The 18,665-nt window shown below is 39.7% G+C and overlaps 1 protein-coding gene across 3 annotated transcripts in view; it reads right to left on the bottom strand.

Annotated features, from left to right (window-relative positions):
* Positions 1-18,665, bottom strand: part of LOC127431848 (dipeptidyl aminopeptidase-like protein 6) — a 545,012-nt gene that overhangs the window by 491,430 nt on the left and 34,917 nt on the right. The window contains exon 1 of one of the 3 annotated variants that reach the window (XM_051682458.1): positions 186-527. The exons of the other annotated variants lie outside the window; for them this stretch is intronic. Coding sequence (XP_051538418.1) covers positions 186-236 — 51 coding nt within the window. The 5' untranslated portion in view covers positions 237-527. Of the gene's footprint in view, positions 1-185; positions 528-18,665 lie in introns of those variants that run through there. 3 annotated transcript variants of the gene reach the window in all.

Below are 18,665 nucleotides of genomic sequence, written 5' to 3'. Positions count from 1 at the left end.
CCATCGTCTACCATACCGTACCGTTCCACCACAGTACTTTTGTGTTAGGGGGCGTACTGGTCTTGCTTGTGTACATACAAAAACAGCAAAACAAACATTTAAACAGCCTGTTATTCATAAAAAAGCCACTTTCTTAATATGTATGTGTACGTTTCTGAAACGCAGTAATAAAGACGTCCTCTTACCATCACGTTTCCCTGCATTTGGGCTGTTTCTATTAAATGCTTCTCCTTCATGTCGCGTTTTCCTGGTGGGGTGGATGTGTTCGTCAGTGTCGGTGTCGCAGATTCCGCCCGGTCCGGTACGCGTGAGCTCAGTGTCCGTTCAGTTTCCTCAGCACTCTGTTGATCGCTCCGATACTAAACTGCCTCTACTGTCATACACTTTAAGCACCGGTTACCGTGTGCATTAGATCTCAGACAGCCTCCACAGTGGCTCTGTACAGTTGTTAGATGGCTTCAGAGCGGGGTAAGCGGTGAGGGTCCGTGAACTCGACGCGACTGTGTGTGGAGACAATCCCACTGCTGTGAGATGAAAACGCCTCACCTCTCTTACGAGCTCCACATGCGTTAACTCGAACTGCTGAAGTCGTTCAAATATCTTTGGTGCGAGTTGTTTCATTGCGAATTATGAATAATAAAATCGATATGTCAAAACAGCGTGTTCAAACTGAGTTGAACATCTAATCTTTACCAAATGTGAATCCTCACAGAACTAGTTTGTAAATTATAAACGGAATTAACTGACCCCGATATTTTGTCACTTATTTATGGCAAAATTCATTATTTATTTATTCATACATTTTGCTTTATTTATCTGAGTGTTTGCTTTTACATATGTAGTTTTTACATCACCTTTGGAAAAAGTATCACACAGAGGTGTCTACACTGCCAATAACTTCACAAAACAAATTAAAGGAAAATTTCCCACCAAATTCTGTCATCATTTATTAACCCATGTCATTCCAAACTTGAATGACTTGCTTTCTTCGTGGAACACAGAAGGGGACATTTGAAGAATTCTCACACGGCTCTTTTCCATATAATGAAAGTGAATGGGGACTTTTCTTAAAAAAAAAAAAAAACACTATAAAAGTGGTGCATAGAACATTGTGTGTTAACTTTCAAGTCCTCTTAAGTCATACAGAAGTTTAATGTGAGGAACAGACTGAAAGTTAAAGCTGTGTCCCAAACGACACACTATACACTTACAAAATATACATGCACTCGTACATTTAGTATCGTCCCAAATGGAACACTTAACGTTTTTTTTACTACACAGAAGCGTTTGCCATTTAACAGCTGATGGAAGTGATGTTTCAAACCCAAGTGATGTGTTGCCGCTAGCTTTAGCGCATTGCCAACCTCCGTTAAACACTTGTTTATTTTCTCCCCAATTTGGAATGCCCAATTCTTTATGCACTCCAAGTCCTCGTGGTGGTGTAGTGACTCACCTCAATCCGGGTGGCGGAGGACGAATCTCAGTTGCCTCCGCGTCTGAGACCGTCAATCCGTGCATATTATCATGTGACTTGTTGAGCGCTTTACCGCGGAGACATAGCACGTGTGTAGGCTTCATGCTATTCTCCGCGGCATCCACGCACAACTCACCACGTGCCCCACCGAGAGCGAACCACATTATAGCGACCACGAGGAGGTTACCCCATGTGACTCAACCCTCCCTAGCATCCGGGCCAATTTGGTTGCTTAGGAGACCTGGCTGGAGTCACTCAGCACGCCCTGGATTCGAACTCGCGACTCCAGGGGTGGTAGTCAGCATCTTTACTCGCTGGGCTTCCCAGGCCCCCAACACTTGTATCTTAAACAACGTACATATTCACACAGCTTGGGGTGATGTAAAGCATTCAACTCACATTTGTAAGGTGCTGTATCAACTGAAGTTTCTCCATGCCTGCTACATTCTTCATAATTTACAATTGTTTTGTCAGACCAGCAGCACAGCCAGGTAACTCCGCCCCTTCCGCTATGTACGGCAAGCCGTGTGCATTGAGTGCATGAAGTGTCCAACATTCCACACTGCGTTTTGACGGTTGAAAAAGTGCATCATCCGGGTACTTAAAGAACACTTCTTTTTGTTGCATTTTCAGTGTTAACATACTACTCGCACTACTTACACTACAAAATGACGTAAAATAGTGCAGAAGTGTGCAGTTTGGGACACACCTTAAGTCTATATTTACTAATCTTCCCCTCTGCCGTAGCTCTCATTTGCACTTGTGTTGAATTCAAACGTGGCGTATAGAGATGCATCATGAAGCTTAATATTCTGATATTCTCTCCATTTGTGTTACACAGAAAAAAGCCAGCCATACATGGTGAGATTTTGAAAAACGTAAAGGGTTTGTAAATGATGACAAAATGTAATATTTATTGGGCATACTGTTATTTTAAATGTCAACACTCAAACACCATTAAAAAAAAAAAAAAAAAAAAAAAAAAAAACTTTGTTTCAAATGCACAGACTTTGAACAAACCAATTGAGAATGAAATAAACCAAAAACTTGAAAATGCATTTTTTTCTGTCAACCCTTAACAATGTTGTTTAACCTTTTGTTCTGTGTAAATGGTTGCTGAATCTCTCTGTTGCTGAGGTACCTGCATTCTATACTTGCAACCCCAGCAAACATCAAAGACTGTAAAATGACCCAAACAGCCACTGCCGTGTTGCCAAATCTTTCTGGGGAAGTTTCTCTTGCATACAGGGTTTGCTTGAGCAGTTAGGTACCTCACCGCTTTCATCACTCAGACAGAGAGGACTGCTGTTTTCACTCACAGCATGCAAACACAACCATGCATAAACAGCCTTTCCTACAGTTTAAAGGAGTCATATCATGAATTTTTTTGTTTTTATTATTACATTTTATTTTACCTGGGGTCCACTTATAAAATTATTATTATTTTTTTTAATAATTTCATTTTTATGAGCGTTTCTCCATCTGGGTGACCACAATCACAGAAGACGCAAGAGTTGCTGCCGGTACTGTGACTTCATTTTGTCATCATTGCCAGTATTTTGAGCACTGCATGCACGGCAATACATTTTAAGATTTGCATTACATAACCAACTACATTTACAAGCTTGTTCGAGTGTGATAAAATTGCGCAGAAGCTCGACTGATAGAGCACTGCACTTGCGATGCAAAGGGCCGCAGTACAAGTCCTAAAGAGCATGCGAGTCTAATTAATTACATGATGGTCCAATTAATAAATTGAATTAATCATAATTAATCACATTTCAATATTTAATTTAAAATATAATAATTAAAATAATTATATATATATATATATATATATATATATATATATATATATATATATATATATATATATATATTATAATTATTATAAATCACATAATTCAAATACACTGCATCATATACATTTATTGTGGCAACAGACAAGTAAAGTATTCAGACAATACAAAAAAGTGTCTTTAAAAGTCAAAATATTGTTTGTTTTGTTTCCATATCATTGAACATAACCTTATTATTGGCCTACTTCCCTCAGCGCTATTTTTAATTGTTGATCAAACGTATGTGCTCATGCATCAGATGAATGTTTTGGAGCATCTCACTGGTTTTCAGTGACTCTAGTTATAAGCGCTCTGTTTTAGGACGATGTGTCAAGTTAAATGTAGTTTCATTTTTGAGCATCTTTGTCTTTGGAAGGCTGAATGTATAGTAATGGCATTTTGTTATCAAATGTTTGGCGTAGACAAAAATTTCTAAGTCATTGCTATAACAAACTTAAGTTACCATGTCATTGGTCAGTAAAATACTGTAGCACTTGGTATTTTTAATGTGATATCACAAGAGCTCTTTCAGTCTTACTAGACACTATGTTGCAGGTTTTTGACTTTTTTCTTTTTATTTTGCTGTCATAATGTGGAAAAGACAACAGTCACTGTGGTCTTGCAATCTGGTCACCTGATTTAATAAACAATAAGCCATTAATTATTCAACTGCACTACACTTGAAATCTCTTGTTACCCTCCCCAAATCCTCACTCACGTCTCCCTCCTGGCCTATTTTTGCAGGGGGTGGTTAAAACGTTTAATCCACGTTACTCATACTGTGATCCATCTCATACTGTGGGAATGTTTCAAAAGTAGGTACACACAATAGACCAGTTAACTTTTTTTAACTACCAAAATGATGGAAGTATTCTGAGTTATCTGTGTCCGTTTTTACATTTCAGTCAATTACTGAAAATTTCGGTTAACACAATCTCTGTTTCCCACCAAACAGGCTTTAAGCTGGTAATCATTCACTTCAGCTAAATTTACTGCTGTCTAATAATTTAGAGTTTCCCGATCCATCCACCAGAGTGATCAGTCCTGCTTGGCCTGACACTAGGCCACCTGCACACATAAACAAACTTTAATAATCTTAATGAATCTTGTTTATGAAGACACCATAAGAGGACGCCAAGCTCATATAATATCATCTTCACATGTCTACCTGCTGATTAACTAAGTCTGAAGGGTTTCTTTTTTTAAATATCTGACTGTGGTGTAATTTGTAGTCAACTCTAACAGTATAAGGATGGGCAAGGAAGAGGCGGGAACCGGCTGAACAGTAAACATAAACTTTAATGATATCAATTAACTTAAACATAAACAGACACACATGCAACGCATGTTTTTCCTTGTGAATTTCATTCTTTTTTGAAAATGTACAGTAATTTCAAATCAGATGATTGCAACAAACTCCAAAAAAGTTGAGACAGTCAAGTGTTTACCACTGTGAAACAACACCATTTCTTCTAATAACACCTATTAAGCATTTAGGCACTGAAGACACAAGTTTGTTAAGTTTAAAAAGTGGAATTTTCCCCCATTCATCCATTATGTAGTTCTTTAGCTGCACAATTGCATGGGATCTTTGTTGCCGTATTGTACGCTTCATAATGCACCACACATTCTCAATTAGAGATGGTCAGGACTTCAGACAGGCCAATCTAGCACCCACACTCTCTGCTTATTCGGCCAGTATGTAGTTTGAAGTTGTCCATGCAGGGACGTCCCTGGAAAAGATGGTGTTGGATGGCAGTATATGTTGCTCCAAAATTTGTACATATCTGTATGCATTAATGGTGCCCTCACAGATGTGCGAGTTACCCATGCCATGGGCACTGACACACCCCTGGCCCATATAGACACTGGTTTTTGGACCTGACGCTGATAACAGCTTGGATGGCCCTTTTCCTCTTTGGCCCAGAGAACACGATGGCTGTGTTTTTCAAAAACTATTTGAAATGTGGACTCATTGGACCAAAAAACATGGTTCCACTGTTCTACTTTTCATCTAAGATGAAAAAAAAAAGAAGTCAACAACACTTCTGGACAGTGTTGATGTAGGGCTTCTGCTTTGCCTAATAAAGTCTTAACTTGCTTCTGTGGATGCAGCGGCGAGTGGTGTTGACTAACAAAGGTTTACTAAAGTTATCCCAAGCCCATGTTCATGATATCCATTACAGATGAATGACATTTATAAGTCAGTGATGTCTGAGGGATCAGAGATCACACACATTCAGAAGTTGTTTTCGTCTTGCCCTTTACGCACTGAGATTTGATGATATTCCTTGAATCTTTTATTGTATTGTGCACTGTAACGGGTGAAATGCCCAAAATCCTTTCAATTTGTATCGGAGAACATTGTTCTCAAAGTGCTGGATTATTTGCTGAAGAATCTGTTGGCAAATTGACAAGTCTAGAATGATCCTTGCTCTTGAAGGACTAGGCTGTTTTTGGAGGCTCCTTATATACTATGACACGGTTGCCTCTCTTGTTTAACATCTCCTGTTTCACATTGCCTTGTTATTTTAACTCGTCAAATTGTTATTAGTCTTAAACTGCCCGTGTTTCAACTTTTTTGGAGTGTGTTGCAATCATCTGATATGCAATTACTGTACATAAAAAAACAAAGAAATACACAAGGTAAAACATAATATAATTTGTAGTTTTAGTGCTTTCAATATAGCAAAGGGTGAATATAATTCTGTCTATCTATCCATCCATCCATCCATCCATCCATCCATCTATATGTATCTGTCCATCCGTCCATCTGTCTGTCCGTCCATCTGTCTATCTATCTATCTATCTATCTTTATGTCTTTCTATCTATATGTATCTGTCTGTCTGTCTGTCTATCCATCCAGCCATCCATCCATCCAGCCAGCCATCTTCTTTCTTTCTTTCTTTCTTTCTGGCTGGCTTGCTGTGTTACTGCAACGTCTGTAAAGCCTTCAAACCTCAAGCTTTTAAACGTGTTTCACTATAATCAGTCATGCCAGGCTTTGTCAAGCCAACATCATAGTTTTGACAAATTTTAAATATCTAGTTCACAATAAACTTTCCTTGTGGAAAATGGAATCTCAGCCAAATATCTCCTTTTGTTTTTTGGTCAATATTTTAATTTTTGGGTGCATTATTCCTTTAACACATATTTTCAAATGGAAAGACAGACACATTTGGAAATGAGCCACTGGCTATTTGTGTTTAGAGTAAGTCAGAGACTTGCACACTGAACATAAGGAACCATTAAGCCAAATATAAAGGAAAAACAGCTTGGAGGACACATATCCCTAAATAAATAAACTGTTGTTAACAATGCTATTATGCTAATGTAAGAATTGAGGGCAACAATCAATATATGGCAACACTGTGCAATTACTTCCTCCAGGACATTAATTAAATTATGTCTGCATACACAAAACAGTGTACACTACATGGTGAAGAAAATACTAAGCAGAAGTACAATGGTTTAAGGGCATAATTGTAGTTTTGTCAACATACAGTAGTCCACTGTAAAGTTCCAACCCTAATTATGTTGACTATTAATATTACAGTAAGTTTTTTTTTCCCCCTCAGGTTCATTGTGGTCAGTGGGTTAATGGTTTATGCTAAATTGTGCCCATCAGTAGATCAGTTACTTCAATATTAAAAGCCACATTTAATTGTATTTTTTTCGTTCAGCTTTGAAACCATGAGAGTCATATTTCAATTATATGTAATGTCAACGAAAACAATTAATTTTTTGGTCACAATTTAAAACTGTCTAATGCCCTTTCTCTTTCTTTAGATTTTAGAAACCTTTCAACTTTTATCAATGAACCCAGGATTTATCAATGCAGCATTTTAAAATTCAGTATTTACTAAAATTCAGTCTGACAAGTACAGTATAATCTATTGATTGCACATGAAATATAAATTGTATATCCAGTTACAGTGCTGCCATTAATTAATATTCCCTCAAAACTCAAATTACTTCATTGATAGCATATGCAATAGAAAGATGTATATAGACAGACAGACAGACACAGATAGATAGTGTGGCAGATTTCTTGCTCAGTTGTGAAGGAGGAAGCGGGGGCCAGGTTAACAATCCACGTAAGTCTTTATTAATCACACTTTTCAGCTTTACACACATTCAGCCTCGCTTTTCTGCGTACTGACACACACACACACACACACACACACACACACACACACAAAGTCGGCTTCGTGCGTTTCTCTCCCTTTCTGGTGGTCTGGCTCGCTCTTATCCCTCTACAGCTCTCACTGCAATAGAAAACAGCTGTTAGAGATAATTCACTCCAGGTGTAAATCCTTACAGCTCTCATCTTTCGAACTCACTCTCCATTCACAAACCAGCGCTCAACTATGCCCTCACCACCGCATACCCCCATTGCCCAACTCAGGCTGGATGGCTCTCCACTACTCCCCCCATTTCTGGAGATGAAGTCTGTGACAGCCATCTGTGCCTCCGGTCTGTGGACCACCTCAAACTGAAAAAGGCTTAAGAGCCAGATACCAACGAATGATCCACATGTTGGCATCTAACATACGATGGAGCCACTGGAGTGGGGCGTGGTCTGATCAGAGGGTGAAGGTCTGTCCCAGGAGGTAGTACTGAAGGGTCAGAACCACCCATTTGATGGCCAGACACTCCTTCTCGATGGTGTACTTCGCCTCTCTCACCGAGAGTTTCCTGCTAATATACAGCACCGGACACTCCTCCCCCTCAACCACCTGGGACAACACGTCCCCCAACCTCCTGTCCGATGCATTGGTCTGTAAAAAAAAGGGAGAGAGAAATCAGGAGAGTGTAACAGTGGCCACCGCAAAGTGCAGCTTTCACCTACACAAAAGCCTGTTGGCACAACTCCGTCCACTAGACTGGATCTGGTGCTACCTTTTTAGTGAGATAGTCAGCGTGCTGGTGACATCTGAATAATTAGGCACAAATCTGTGATAATAGCCAGCCAGCCCCAGGAACTGTCTCACCTCCTTTTTGATCTTGAGTCTCGGACAGGCCACAATTGCTGTGGTTTTATCAATTTGGGGCCACACCTGTCCATTACCCAAGTGGAAGCCCAGATTGTACTTCCACCCGCCCAATTGTGCACTTCTTCAGGTTGGCCGTGAGCCTCGCCCATCTCAATGATCTCAGAACAGCCCACAGATGCTATGTAGGCAGTGTGCGGTCTGAGGATCCTGTCCATGAGCCGATGGAACATAGCCGGGGCCCCAAACAAACTGAACAGAAGGGTCAAAAATTGGTGTAACCCAAACGGTGTGGAAAAGGCCATTTTCTCACGGGTGTTAAGAGGATCTGCCAATATCCCTTTGTCAAATCCAGTGTCAAATAAAAGTGAACCACGCACAACTGATCAAGCAATTCGTCAATATGAGGCATTGGGTATGAATCAAGTTTAGACACCGCATTGACTTTTCTGTAAACCACACAGAACCGGACTGACCCATTGCTCTTAGGGACCAGAACCACCAGGCTGGGCCAGTCACTATGCGATTCTTCTATTATCCCCATATCGAGCATGGTATTTAATTCTTCCCGAACCACTTTTTTTTGTGCTCGGGTAATTGATAGGGATGACTGCATACCACTACCCCTTGGGTCATTTTGATATGGTGCTCTAAGAGATTCGTACGACCAGGAAGAGGCAAGAACACATCAGAGAATTCTCCTTGCAACCTGGCAAACTCCGTGACTTGGGATGATGAGAGATGGTCTCCAGAAGTGACGGGGATGACTCGATCGGTGGCTTTTAAGTTCACCTCTGGTCTGAGCTCCTCCCTCTCCGGAACCACTGTTGCCAAAGTCACGGAGACCACCTCTCTCCACAGTTTTAGGAGGCTGAGGTGGTAAATCTGATGTGCTCCACCTCTATCCGTTCGTCTCACCTCATAATCGATTTCCCCAACTCGCCGTGTGACCTCAAAGGGTCCTTGCCACTTGGTGAGTAATTTAGAGCTCGATGTGGGGAGCAAAACAAGTACTTTATCTCTTGATGTAAATTCCTGTAGTCGAGTACCTCTATTATACAGCCGGCTTTGACGATCTTGAGCCTGGAGAAAATTCTCCTGTGTTAATTGCCTCAGTGTGTTGAGTTTTGCTCTCAGGTCAAGAAAATATTGAATTTTGTTTTTGCTGTTTGAAGGTCCCTCCACCCAATTCTCCCATAGGACATTGAGCACACCGTGCAGTCGATGCCCATACAATAGTTCAAATGGCTGTCCTCCTGCACCTTGAAGGTGTACGTGGCTGCTAGAGTGGCGCACCATGATGCAGTTGACGGTAAGTCTCTTGGGAAGCACGACCTGATCAACAGGTTCCTTAGAGGCGCGAGGAGGCTGAACCCTCCCAGACCGTGCCTCATTCCCTCATGGGATCTTTCCATGGTTCTACAGGGTCTGAGGGGAGCCCCATTTGAGCCCCTGGAGTCAGTTGAGCTAAAGGCATTCTCTTTATAGACTGCCCTCCTGACTGCGCTCACCTCCATCAAGAGGGTAGGGGACCTGCAGGCATTCTCTGTCAGCGACACATGCCTGGATTTCAGTCCAGAATACTCTCACATGGTCCTGAGACCCCAACCGGGCTATATGCCCAAGATTCCCATGACCCCATTTAGGGATCAGGTGGTGAACCTGCAAGCGCTGCCCCAGGAGGAAGCAGATCTAGCCTTGTCGTTGCTGTGTTCGGTGCATGCTTTACGCATCTATTTGGAATGCATGCAGAGCTTTAGACACTCTGAGCAGCTCTTTGTCTGCTTTGGAGGACAGCGGAAAGGGATCGCCCACTGGGTCATTGATGTCATCGATTTGGCATACCACGTCCAGGACGTGCCACCCCCCTTGGGGCTACGAGCACACTCTACTAGGAGTGTGGTGGCCTTCTGGGTTCTGACCAATGGTGCCTCTTTAGCAGACATCTGCAGAGCAGCGGGCTGGGCAACACCTAACACCTTCGCGAGGTTTTATAATCTCCGGGTTGAGCCGGTCTCATCCCATGTGTTGTCAGGTATGAGCAGGTAAGTTGCGGGACAGCTGGCCGGGTGTACCACTTGCGTATTGCGCCTTTCCCCTCCCGGAGGCGAAGACGTGCGCTTTTCACCCCCAGTCGTGTTCACGAAGTCGTGGACCATGGATGTCCTTCCTCCTTAGCCCTGTGGCAGGCGAGTTTGTGGAGAAACTCTTTGCCGGCCCATTACATGTGCTGACTTGGCCCTGTACTGGGGTAGGTGCCCACATGCGCTGGTTACACATTGGTAACCCCGTGTGATGTATCTTCCATGAGGCGATTCCACCGTTGGTGAACCTGCGTCTTCCTTGGGCAGAGGCCCCTCTGCCCCCCATCGCCGTGTTTGTAGAGCTCCCCCCCCCGGGTAGGAATTACCACGGGGACTTCTCCACAGGCAACACTGCCGACATGACTCGGTAAGACCATGTGACGTATTTCCACACAATTCCTCCCCTTCGGGCAGGGTGTGGTCTCCGCGGTGTCTTCCCCTTGGGAGTGACACCCCCCCTCCCCCCCCCAACGCGGACACTTAAGGCCCCCAGTCGATAACCGATTTCCACTCTTTTTGGGGAGAAAAAAGAGGAGAAGAGGCCACGGATGGGCTAGCCTGTCCCCATTTTTTTTTTTTGGGCAGTCGACTTGTCCCTGAGGTGCAGGGGACCATACGACACTCGTAGGAGCATTGGGCGAGGTTATATGACGGCCAGGTGCGCTGACTACGAGGCACACAGGGGTCTGCCCATCTCGCACCGCCAGTCCACGTAACACAGTTCAGCTTATTGTGGCGTTTTGTATAGGGACCCCTAGTGTCACTACATCGACACAACGTCAAGTGAGTGACAGATAGGGAACGTCTTGGTTACTTTTGTAACCTCCGTTCCTTGATTGAGGGAACGAGACGTTGTGTCCCTCCTGCAACAACACTGAACTACCCGCTGAAATGGCCGGGACCTTGTCTCGGCTTCTCAGCACAAAACCTGAATGAGTGGTTGCGAGCCAGCTCCTTTTATACCCGTATGTCCGGGGGAGTGGCATGCAAATTCCACGTGCCAATTCCCATTGGCCTTTTCTCAAAGATCAGAGGTGTTTGGGGCTCCCAAGAGTGACCCCTAGTGTCACTACAGTGACACAGCGTCTCGTTAACATAATGTTAAACAGACCCGGGACCCGCAGCAATTGAATGGGACCCGAACCGGACCCGGCTGATCGTATAAAACGTGGATCCGAACCCATACAGGTCTCAGGTCCTCGGGTTAGTGTGGACCTGTGAAGACCTCTACAGTGTAGATGGAACGCATTCCTGTAAAAGATTGATAAACTCAACTGAAAATGGATTGCTGTCAAGAGTAGGCCAATAATAAGCTAATGTTCAGTGATATGGAATTAAAACAATGTCTGTTGCATCAATATATGTTGCATGTACCTATACTGGTGGCCAAAAGTTTGGAATAATGTAAAGATTTTGCTGTTTCAGAAGGAAATTGGTACTTTAATTCACCAAAGTGGCATTCAACTGATCACAAAGTATAGTCAGGACATTACTGATGTAAAAAAACAGCACCATCACTATTTGAAAAAAGTTATTTTTGATCAAATCTAGAGAGGCCCCATTTCCAGCAGCCATCACTCCAACACCTTAACCTTAAATAATCATGCTAAATTGCTAATTTGGTACTAGAAAATCACTTGCCATTATATATCAAACACTGCTGAAAGCTATTTGGTTTGTTAAATGAAGCTTAACATTGTCTTTGTGTTTGTCTTTAAGTTGCCACAGTATGCAATAGACTGGCATGTCTTAAGGTCAATATTAGGTCAAAAATGGCAAAAAAAAAAGAAACAGCTTTCTCTAGAAACTCATCAGTCAATCATTGTTTTGAGGAATGAAGGCTATACAAGATTTCATACAAAGGTGTACACTAAAGTCTTCAAAGACAAAGGACAACTGGCTCTAACAAGGACAGAAAGAGATGTGGAAGACCAGATGTACAACTAAACAAGAGGATTAGTACATCAGAGTCTCCAGTTTGAGAAATAGACACCTCACATGTCCTCAGCTGACAGCTTCTTTGAATTCTACCCGCTCAACACCAGTTTCATGTACAACAGTAAAGAGAAGACTCAGGGGTGCAGGCCTTATGGGAAGAATTGCAAAGAAAATGCCACTCTTGAAACATAAAAACAAAAAGAAAAGGTTAGAGTGGGCAAAGAAACAGACATTGGACAATAGAAAATTGGAAAAGAGTGTTATGGATCTTAACCCCATTGAGGTTTTGTGGGATCAGCTAGACTGTAAGGTGCATGAGAAGTGTCCGACAAGACAGCCACATCTACGGCAAGAGCTACAGGAAGTGTGGGGTGAAATGTCACCTGAGTATCTGGACAAACTGACAGCTAGAATGCCAAGGATCTGCAAAGCTGTCATTGCTGCATGTGGAGGATTTTTTGATGAGAACTCTTTGAAGTAGTTTAAGAAGTTCTGATTTTTTTTTTTTTTCAAATTGAAATAGTAATTTTTCAGGTTATTAATGTCCTGACTATACATTGTGATCAGTTGAATGCCACTTTGGTGAATAAAAGTACCAATTTCTTTCCATAAGAGCAAAATCTGTACATTATTCCAAACTTTTGGTCGCCAGTGTATATATATATATATATATATGATTAATTATTTAAAATTTTTAAGCAATTGACAGCCCTAATTTTTTTTACATAGTTTTTGGTATTGATTGAATTTTTCTGTATTTATAATCAGGTAAAGTGTATCTTTGAATATAGCATAATCATGCAGCCTACCTTTTGGAACAGCCTTCACATCAGAAGAATCCAGTAACTCAGTAAAATCTAAATGCTGCGAAACGAATAACCCCTCTGTGAAACTACAGACCTTTTTCACACCCCAGGTTTTGGAATGCGGAAGTAAACGTTTGCAGGGTAAACTTCGACAGCGGTGAATGGGAGATCACAGCAAAAATTATCACTTACCCATTTTCTCCAAAAGCTAAAGAAAAAAATCCACTATTACATTTGAATGACTTTCCAGAAGAAACAAAAAATAGCAAGTGGTGGATTAAGACAGTCAGATGGGAGAAGATGCCAAATATACTGTCACTCTCTCAGCAGCTGTAGCAGAAACCCCCTCAAAGCTGTAGTAATTCATTTTTTAAAACTAATTCCAGGGTAATATAACAGAAAGCATAATGTTATAAATTTACACTCGATATTTAAAAAACATTATCATATAAAAAAGTTTGCTCGATTTACACTGCTAAATAATGCAGAAACGCATCATCACAGTCTGTGAAAAAGGTCTATTGTACTATTTATGAAGTCCATGTACTATTTATGATTTAATGAGAGAATGGATGAATAACTCTTACCAATTACCAATGTTTTAAGACACAGCCTGTTCCTTTAAGAGTAAAAGTCTCTGCAATTCTTAATATTAATGGAGGAGTTTCCAGGAACAGCAGGTAGCTGCCATAAACTTGTATTAAATCCATCATTTGAAGCTGTTCTGCCGGAGAGATGAATGATGAGGTGAAGTCAAACTGCAGATGTTTTTCTACCTCTGGGCCAGACTGACATCAGAGAAAAGAACTCAAGGAACAGTTCCAGGAAAATTGCCCACCCCAGAGCAGCCAGTGCTGCAGACTTGACATTGAAAATTGAAAATAGCAATCTGAGTGCTCTTAAAGTGAGAGAATTAACTGAAGACATTCATCAAACTGCTTTTAACAATCTGAGATGGAGGTGGAGAGGGTGCTTTTGTAGAGGAGAAAGAAAATATTAGTTAGTGACATGCATGTTAAAAGAACAGTTCACCCAGAAAGAAAAAGTCTGCAATTTACTCAGCCTCTTCTAAAATTTTAAACCCATATGATTTTCTTTCCTTTGTTAATACAAAAGGAGATATTTAGCAGAATGTTCACGTTCCTCTTTTTCAATATATGAGCATAAATTCAATCAAATAATTGGTCCTTTATATTAAATAAAAAATTCTAAACAAACAACAAATTTGATATTTAATAAATTCATTCATTCGTTAATTTTATAATGCATAGGCCTATCTTTAACTACACATTGTCATATGAACAACCAGTCAGTGGGCTGTATTTTCATGACTGCACTAGGCACAGCGCTACACACATTGACCTTGCTCTATGTCTCATCCAATTTTTGTGAGATCACATACTTTAAGCACATTTTTCGTGCTAATGCAAAGTGCAAGTGGCCGTGGGTGGCAGTGTTTGCGCTATCTGTGGGTGTATGCATGCAAACTGTGGTTGTATTGTCTGTTAATGAAGTGGCACAAAGCGCAATTTGCTATTTTCCTGAGAAATAGCTCATTGCACTCAGAAGTTTAACCCTATAATGCCGTGTGTATCAAATATGATACACAACGTTTGACGGCTCCTGTTTCACTCTCTGTTCAAGCGGATAAGCCAAACAACCTATGATTTGTAAGTTTCACATTCACCATCTAGTGGTTATTTGCGATTTTTTTAATGTTTTAAATCAGTCAGTTAAAAAATGGCGGTGGACTTGTGCGAAAAGTGACTCTATGTTGGGATAAATGACAGCTTATTTTAGTTATTCACATTTTACACTTATTTATTTTACAATAAATATTTGCTTTATAAAACTAGCCTATCATTGTATCAAATCACTATGTTTAAGTTAATAAATTACAATGCTGAAATGATGTGTATCAAATTTGATACATTAGGCTTTACGGGTTAAATATGCCATTAGCGCTTTGTTATGTATCTGACAGAAACTTTACAAAGTGTTATATTTATAATATTATTGTTCTTTTCTCCTGAAAGTATAAATGGTAAACTTTGTTATAATTGGAAAATCTATCAGAAAATTATTATATTTGTTTTTAGAGGGCCACAAGGTATCTAAGATTTCAGATATGACAAATTTGAAATATGACATGCTGTAATAGTAAAATAAATGATATATACAATAAATATGGAGAAAAATATGAATGTATATGATATGCATGCCTCTACATCCTTTAATCTATTTTGAAAAAGAAAAAGGACAGTCAAAATATTACATGAAAGATAACTGAAATAAAACTTGAGTGATTGGGTGCAGTGATTTCAATATATATTTAATTTAACAAATTTAGTCAGAAGGACAGAAAAATAGATTTAATTAACTAATGTGGCAGGAAATAAACATTTAAATGCTGTGGAAGAAAAAAAAATAGTAAAACCACCAAATGGGAAACACTCATCTGGGAAACTAAATGGAGGAAAAATTACCTCTAAAGACTAATGTATCAAATATGATACATAAAAAAAAAAAAGTAAAAAAAAAAAACAACGTGCAGAGTTATTTTTAATATTTTGTCTAATAGTACTAAAAACAGTTTAATGTCAAAAAATGTGAATTTTCTGACTTTCATATGTCAGGCTTTACAGGGTAAGAACCATGTCTGTTCTTAGCGCAAAGTCTAAAGTCCTGCATTTGCAGTTTGGAGATTGCACCAGCAGATGAAATCAAAGAGCTATCGATCACTTTTAATACTAGCCATGATTTGTGTGTCAGTAGATCAATATGATTAATAATAATAACAATAATAATAATACATTTATTTTGTATAACACCCTTCCAAAGCTCAAGGATGCTGTACAGAAATGAAACATAAAACATTAAACAGAGAAATATACAGTATATCAAATATACATTACAAAACAATGGAAAATGGACGAGAAGCAAAGAATATTTCAAGCAGAAATGAGACACGGGTGAGCAGGATGAGAGCCAACAGTCCCAAGAGGCTGGTAGAGAACATACAACACATACATTGCAGTTCAGAGCAGCGCAGGCAACAATACAGTCACATATCAGGGGCTGCATTATATACAGCCCATTTACTCTAACAAATTCTTATGAATGGGGTGTCTTTACTTATATCGACAATGCTTGACATGAAATGGAATATATAATAAAATGCAGATGGTGCAATAACCGGAGAAGAACCTCATAATTAAATTGCAATTGACCCAGCCCATTAGCGCTTTGTGGCGCGGTTTCACCAACCCACATGTGCCTAGACTTAGCGCTCTTAAAATAGGACCCAGAAAATTCACTGCTTGATTTAAGTCTTATGAGTCTTAAAGGAATAGTTCAACCAAAAATAAAAATTATCTCATCATTTACTCACCATCATGCCATCACAGATATGTATGACTTTCTTTCTTCTGCTGAAGACAAACAAAGATTTTTTGAAGAATATTTCAGCTCTATATGTCCTCATAATGCAAGTGAATGGGTACCAACATTTTGAAGCTACATAAAGCACATAAAGGCAGCATAAAAGTAATCCATACAACTTCAGTGGTTAAATCCATGTCTTCAGAAGTGAAATGATAGGTGTGGGTGAGAAAAAGATCAATATTTAAGTAAATGTTTAGCATAAATTCTCCTCCTGGCCCAGTAGGTGGCGATATGCACAAAGATTGCAAATTGCCAAAAATAAAAGAAGAAGAATGTTTCAATGAAAGTGGAGAGTTATAGAAAAAAAGGACTTAATATAGCTTCTGAAGATATGGATTTAACCACTGGAGTCGTATGGATTACCTTAATGCTACCTTTATATTCTTTTGGAGCTTCAAAATTTTGGTAAAGAGCTGAGAAATTCTTCTAAAAATCTTAATTTGTGTTCTGCAGAAGAAAGAAAGTCATACACATCTGGGATGGCATGAGGGTGAGTAAATGATGAGAGAATTTTCATTTGTGGGCGATCTATTCCTTTAAATACAACATTACATAACACAGTAACCATTCTTGGGTCATTTTAAGCTGGACACGATGGAAGTCAGATTCACTGAAAAGAACTGACTAATAAAAGTAATTTGTTCGGGATTTGCATTCACACAAAAACGTAGCTCCAATCCTGGCGTCCTCCATCGGTGTTGTTGACATAAAAATGATGTCAGAAGAAAAAAATGGTAGACACTAGAAAATGTCATTACAGAGATCCCTGTCAAAATTTAACGTCTAATGTCAAAATATATGTTTTCTAATTTAACGCAGCCCCCTTAAACTCTTTGGCAAGTTCATGAATAATTTATTTGATTTCATATGACTTATTTGAAAGAATTAAAAGAACAGTTTCATGTCTATCCTTGTATTTTTCATCAGGTTGAGGTTGATCAGGTTTAGAAAGTAATTAGTAATAAGTAATGCATTTACTTTTCAAACAGAGTAATTAGTACAGTAATCTAATTACACTGTAGAAGATGTAAACAGTAGTTAATAATTACCCAACACTGCATATCATGTGCAGAATTTATAAGTGATGTTTCCAATGCTATTTTCAATATGAGATTTGCTAGCTGAGATCTAATGACAGGTTTACCCCTTATTAGAGCTAAAACTGAGGAAAGCACCATCTCTTTATCTGTGGTTAGTATAGGGCAGGGGTTTTCAAAGTGTGCGTGGGCGTGGGCGTGGGTGGGGGGGCGGGTGTGTATAGAGCACGTCAGGGGAGACTGGGAGAATGGTAAAATTTTGTATTAAATAATTCATATGTATCTATCTATCTATCTATCTATCTATCTATCTATCTATCTATATATATATATATATATATATATATATATATATATATATATATATATATGTATGTATGTATTGACTTTAACTATTATATTATATTTAAAACATTATTTAAACAGTTCTGAAAATAATAGGCAAAATATATATATATATATATTTGTCAAGAATCTTTGTGAAGATTCTCTGATATTTGTCAAGCCCACCAATAAAACAGACGTGACGTATTAGTCTGTAATTACAATGGAGCAGTTTCTGAGACCACCAAATTCGAATCCTTCAGTTTCAGGGGTCAAACCCAAAAGATGACGATACGATGAGCAGTATTTAAGTTTAGGATTTACATTGACAGGATCAGTTGATGCACCACGACCTTTATGTGTCAGTTGTCAGGAGATTTTAGGTAATGACAGCATGCTAAATTCTGCAGACACCTTGACACCAAGCATGCTGAGGTAGTGGGAAAACCTCCTGAGTTATTCTAAAGAAAACTTCAAGCCTTTCAAGGTCAGAAAAAAGTTGTCAAAGAATTTGTCAAATTAAATGTAAAGGCCACTGAAGCTTCATATCACGTTGTGCTGCATATTGCCAAAGTGGACAAAGCACAACATCGGAGAGACATTGATTCTGCCAGCAGCCAAATATATGTGTTCCTTGATGGTAGGAGAGGCAGCGGCTTCTAAGCTTGATTCTGTTCCACTCTCTGACAACACAATGGGTCGGCGGATCTTTGACATGGCACAGG

Source organism: Myxocyprinus asiaticus, chromosome 41 (genome assembly GCF_019703515.2).
Source record: "Myxocyprinus asiaticus isolate MX2 ecotype Aquarium Trade chromosome 41, UBuf_Myxa_2, whole genome shotgun sequence".
Classification (NCBI taxonomy): Eukaryota; Metazoa; Chordata; class Actinopteri; order Cypriniformes; family Catostomidae; genus Myxocyprinus; species Myxocyprinus asiaticus.
This window is presented reverse-complemented; position numbering and strand designations above follow the sequence as displayed.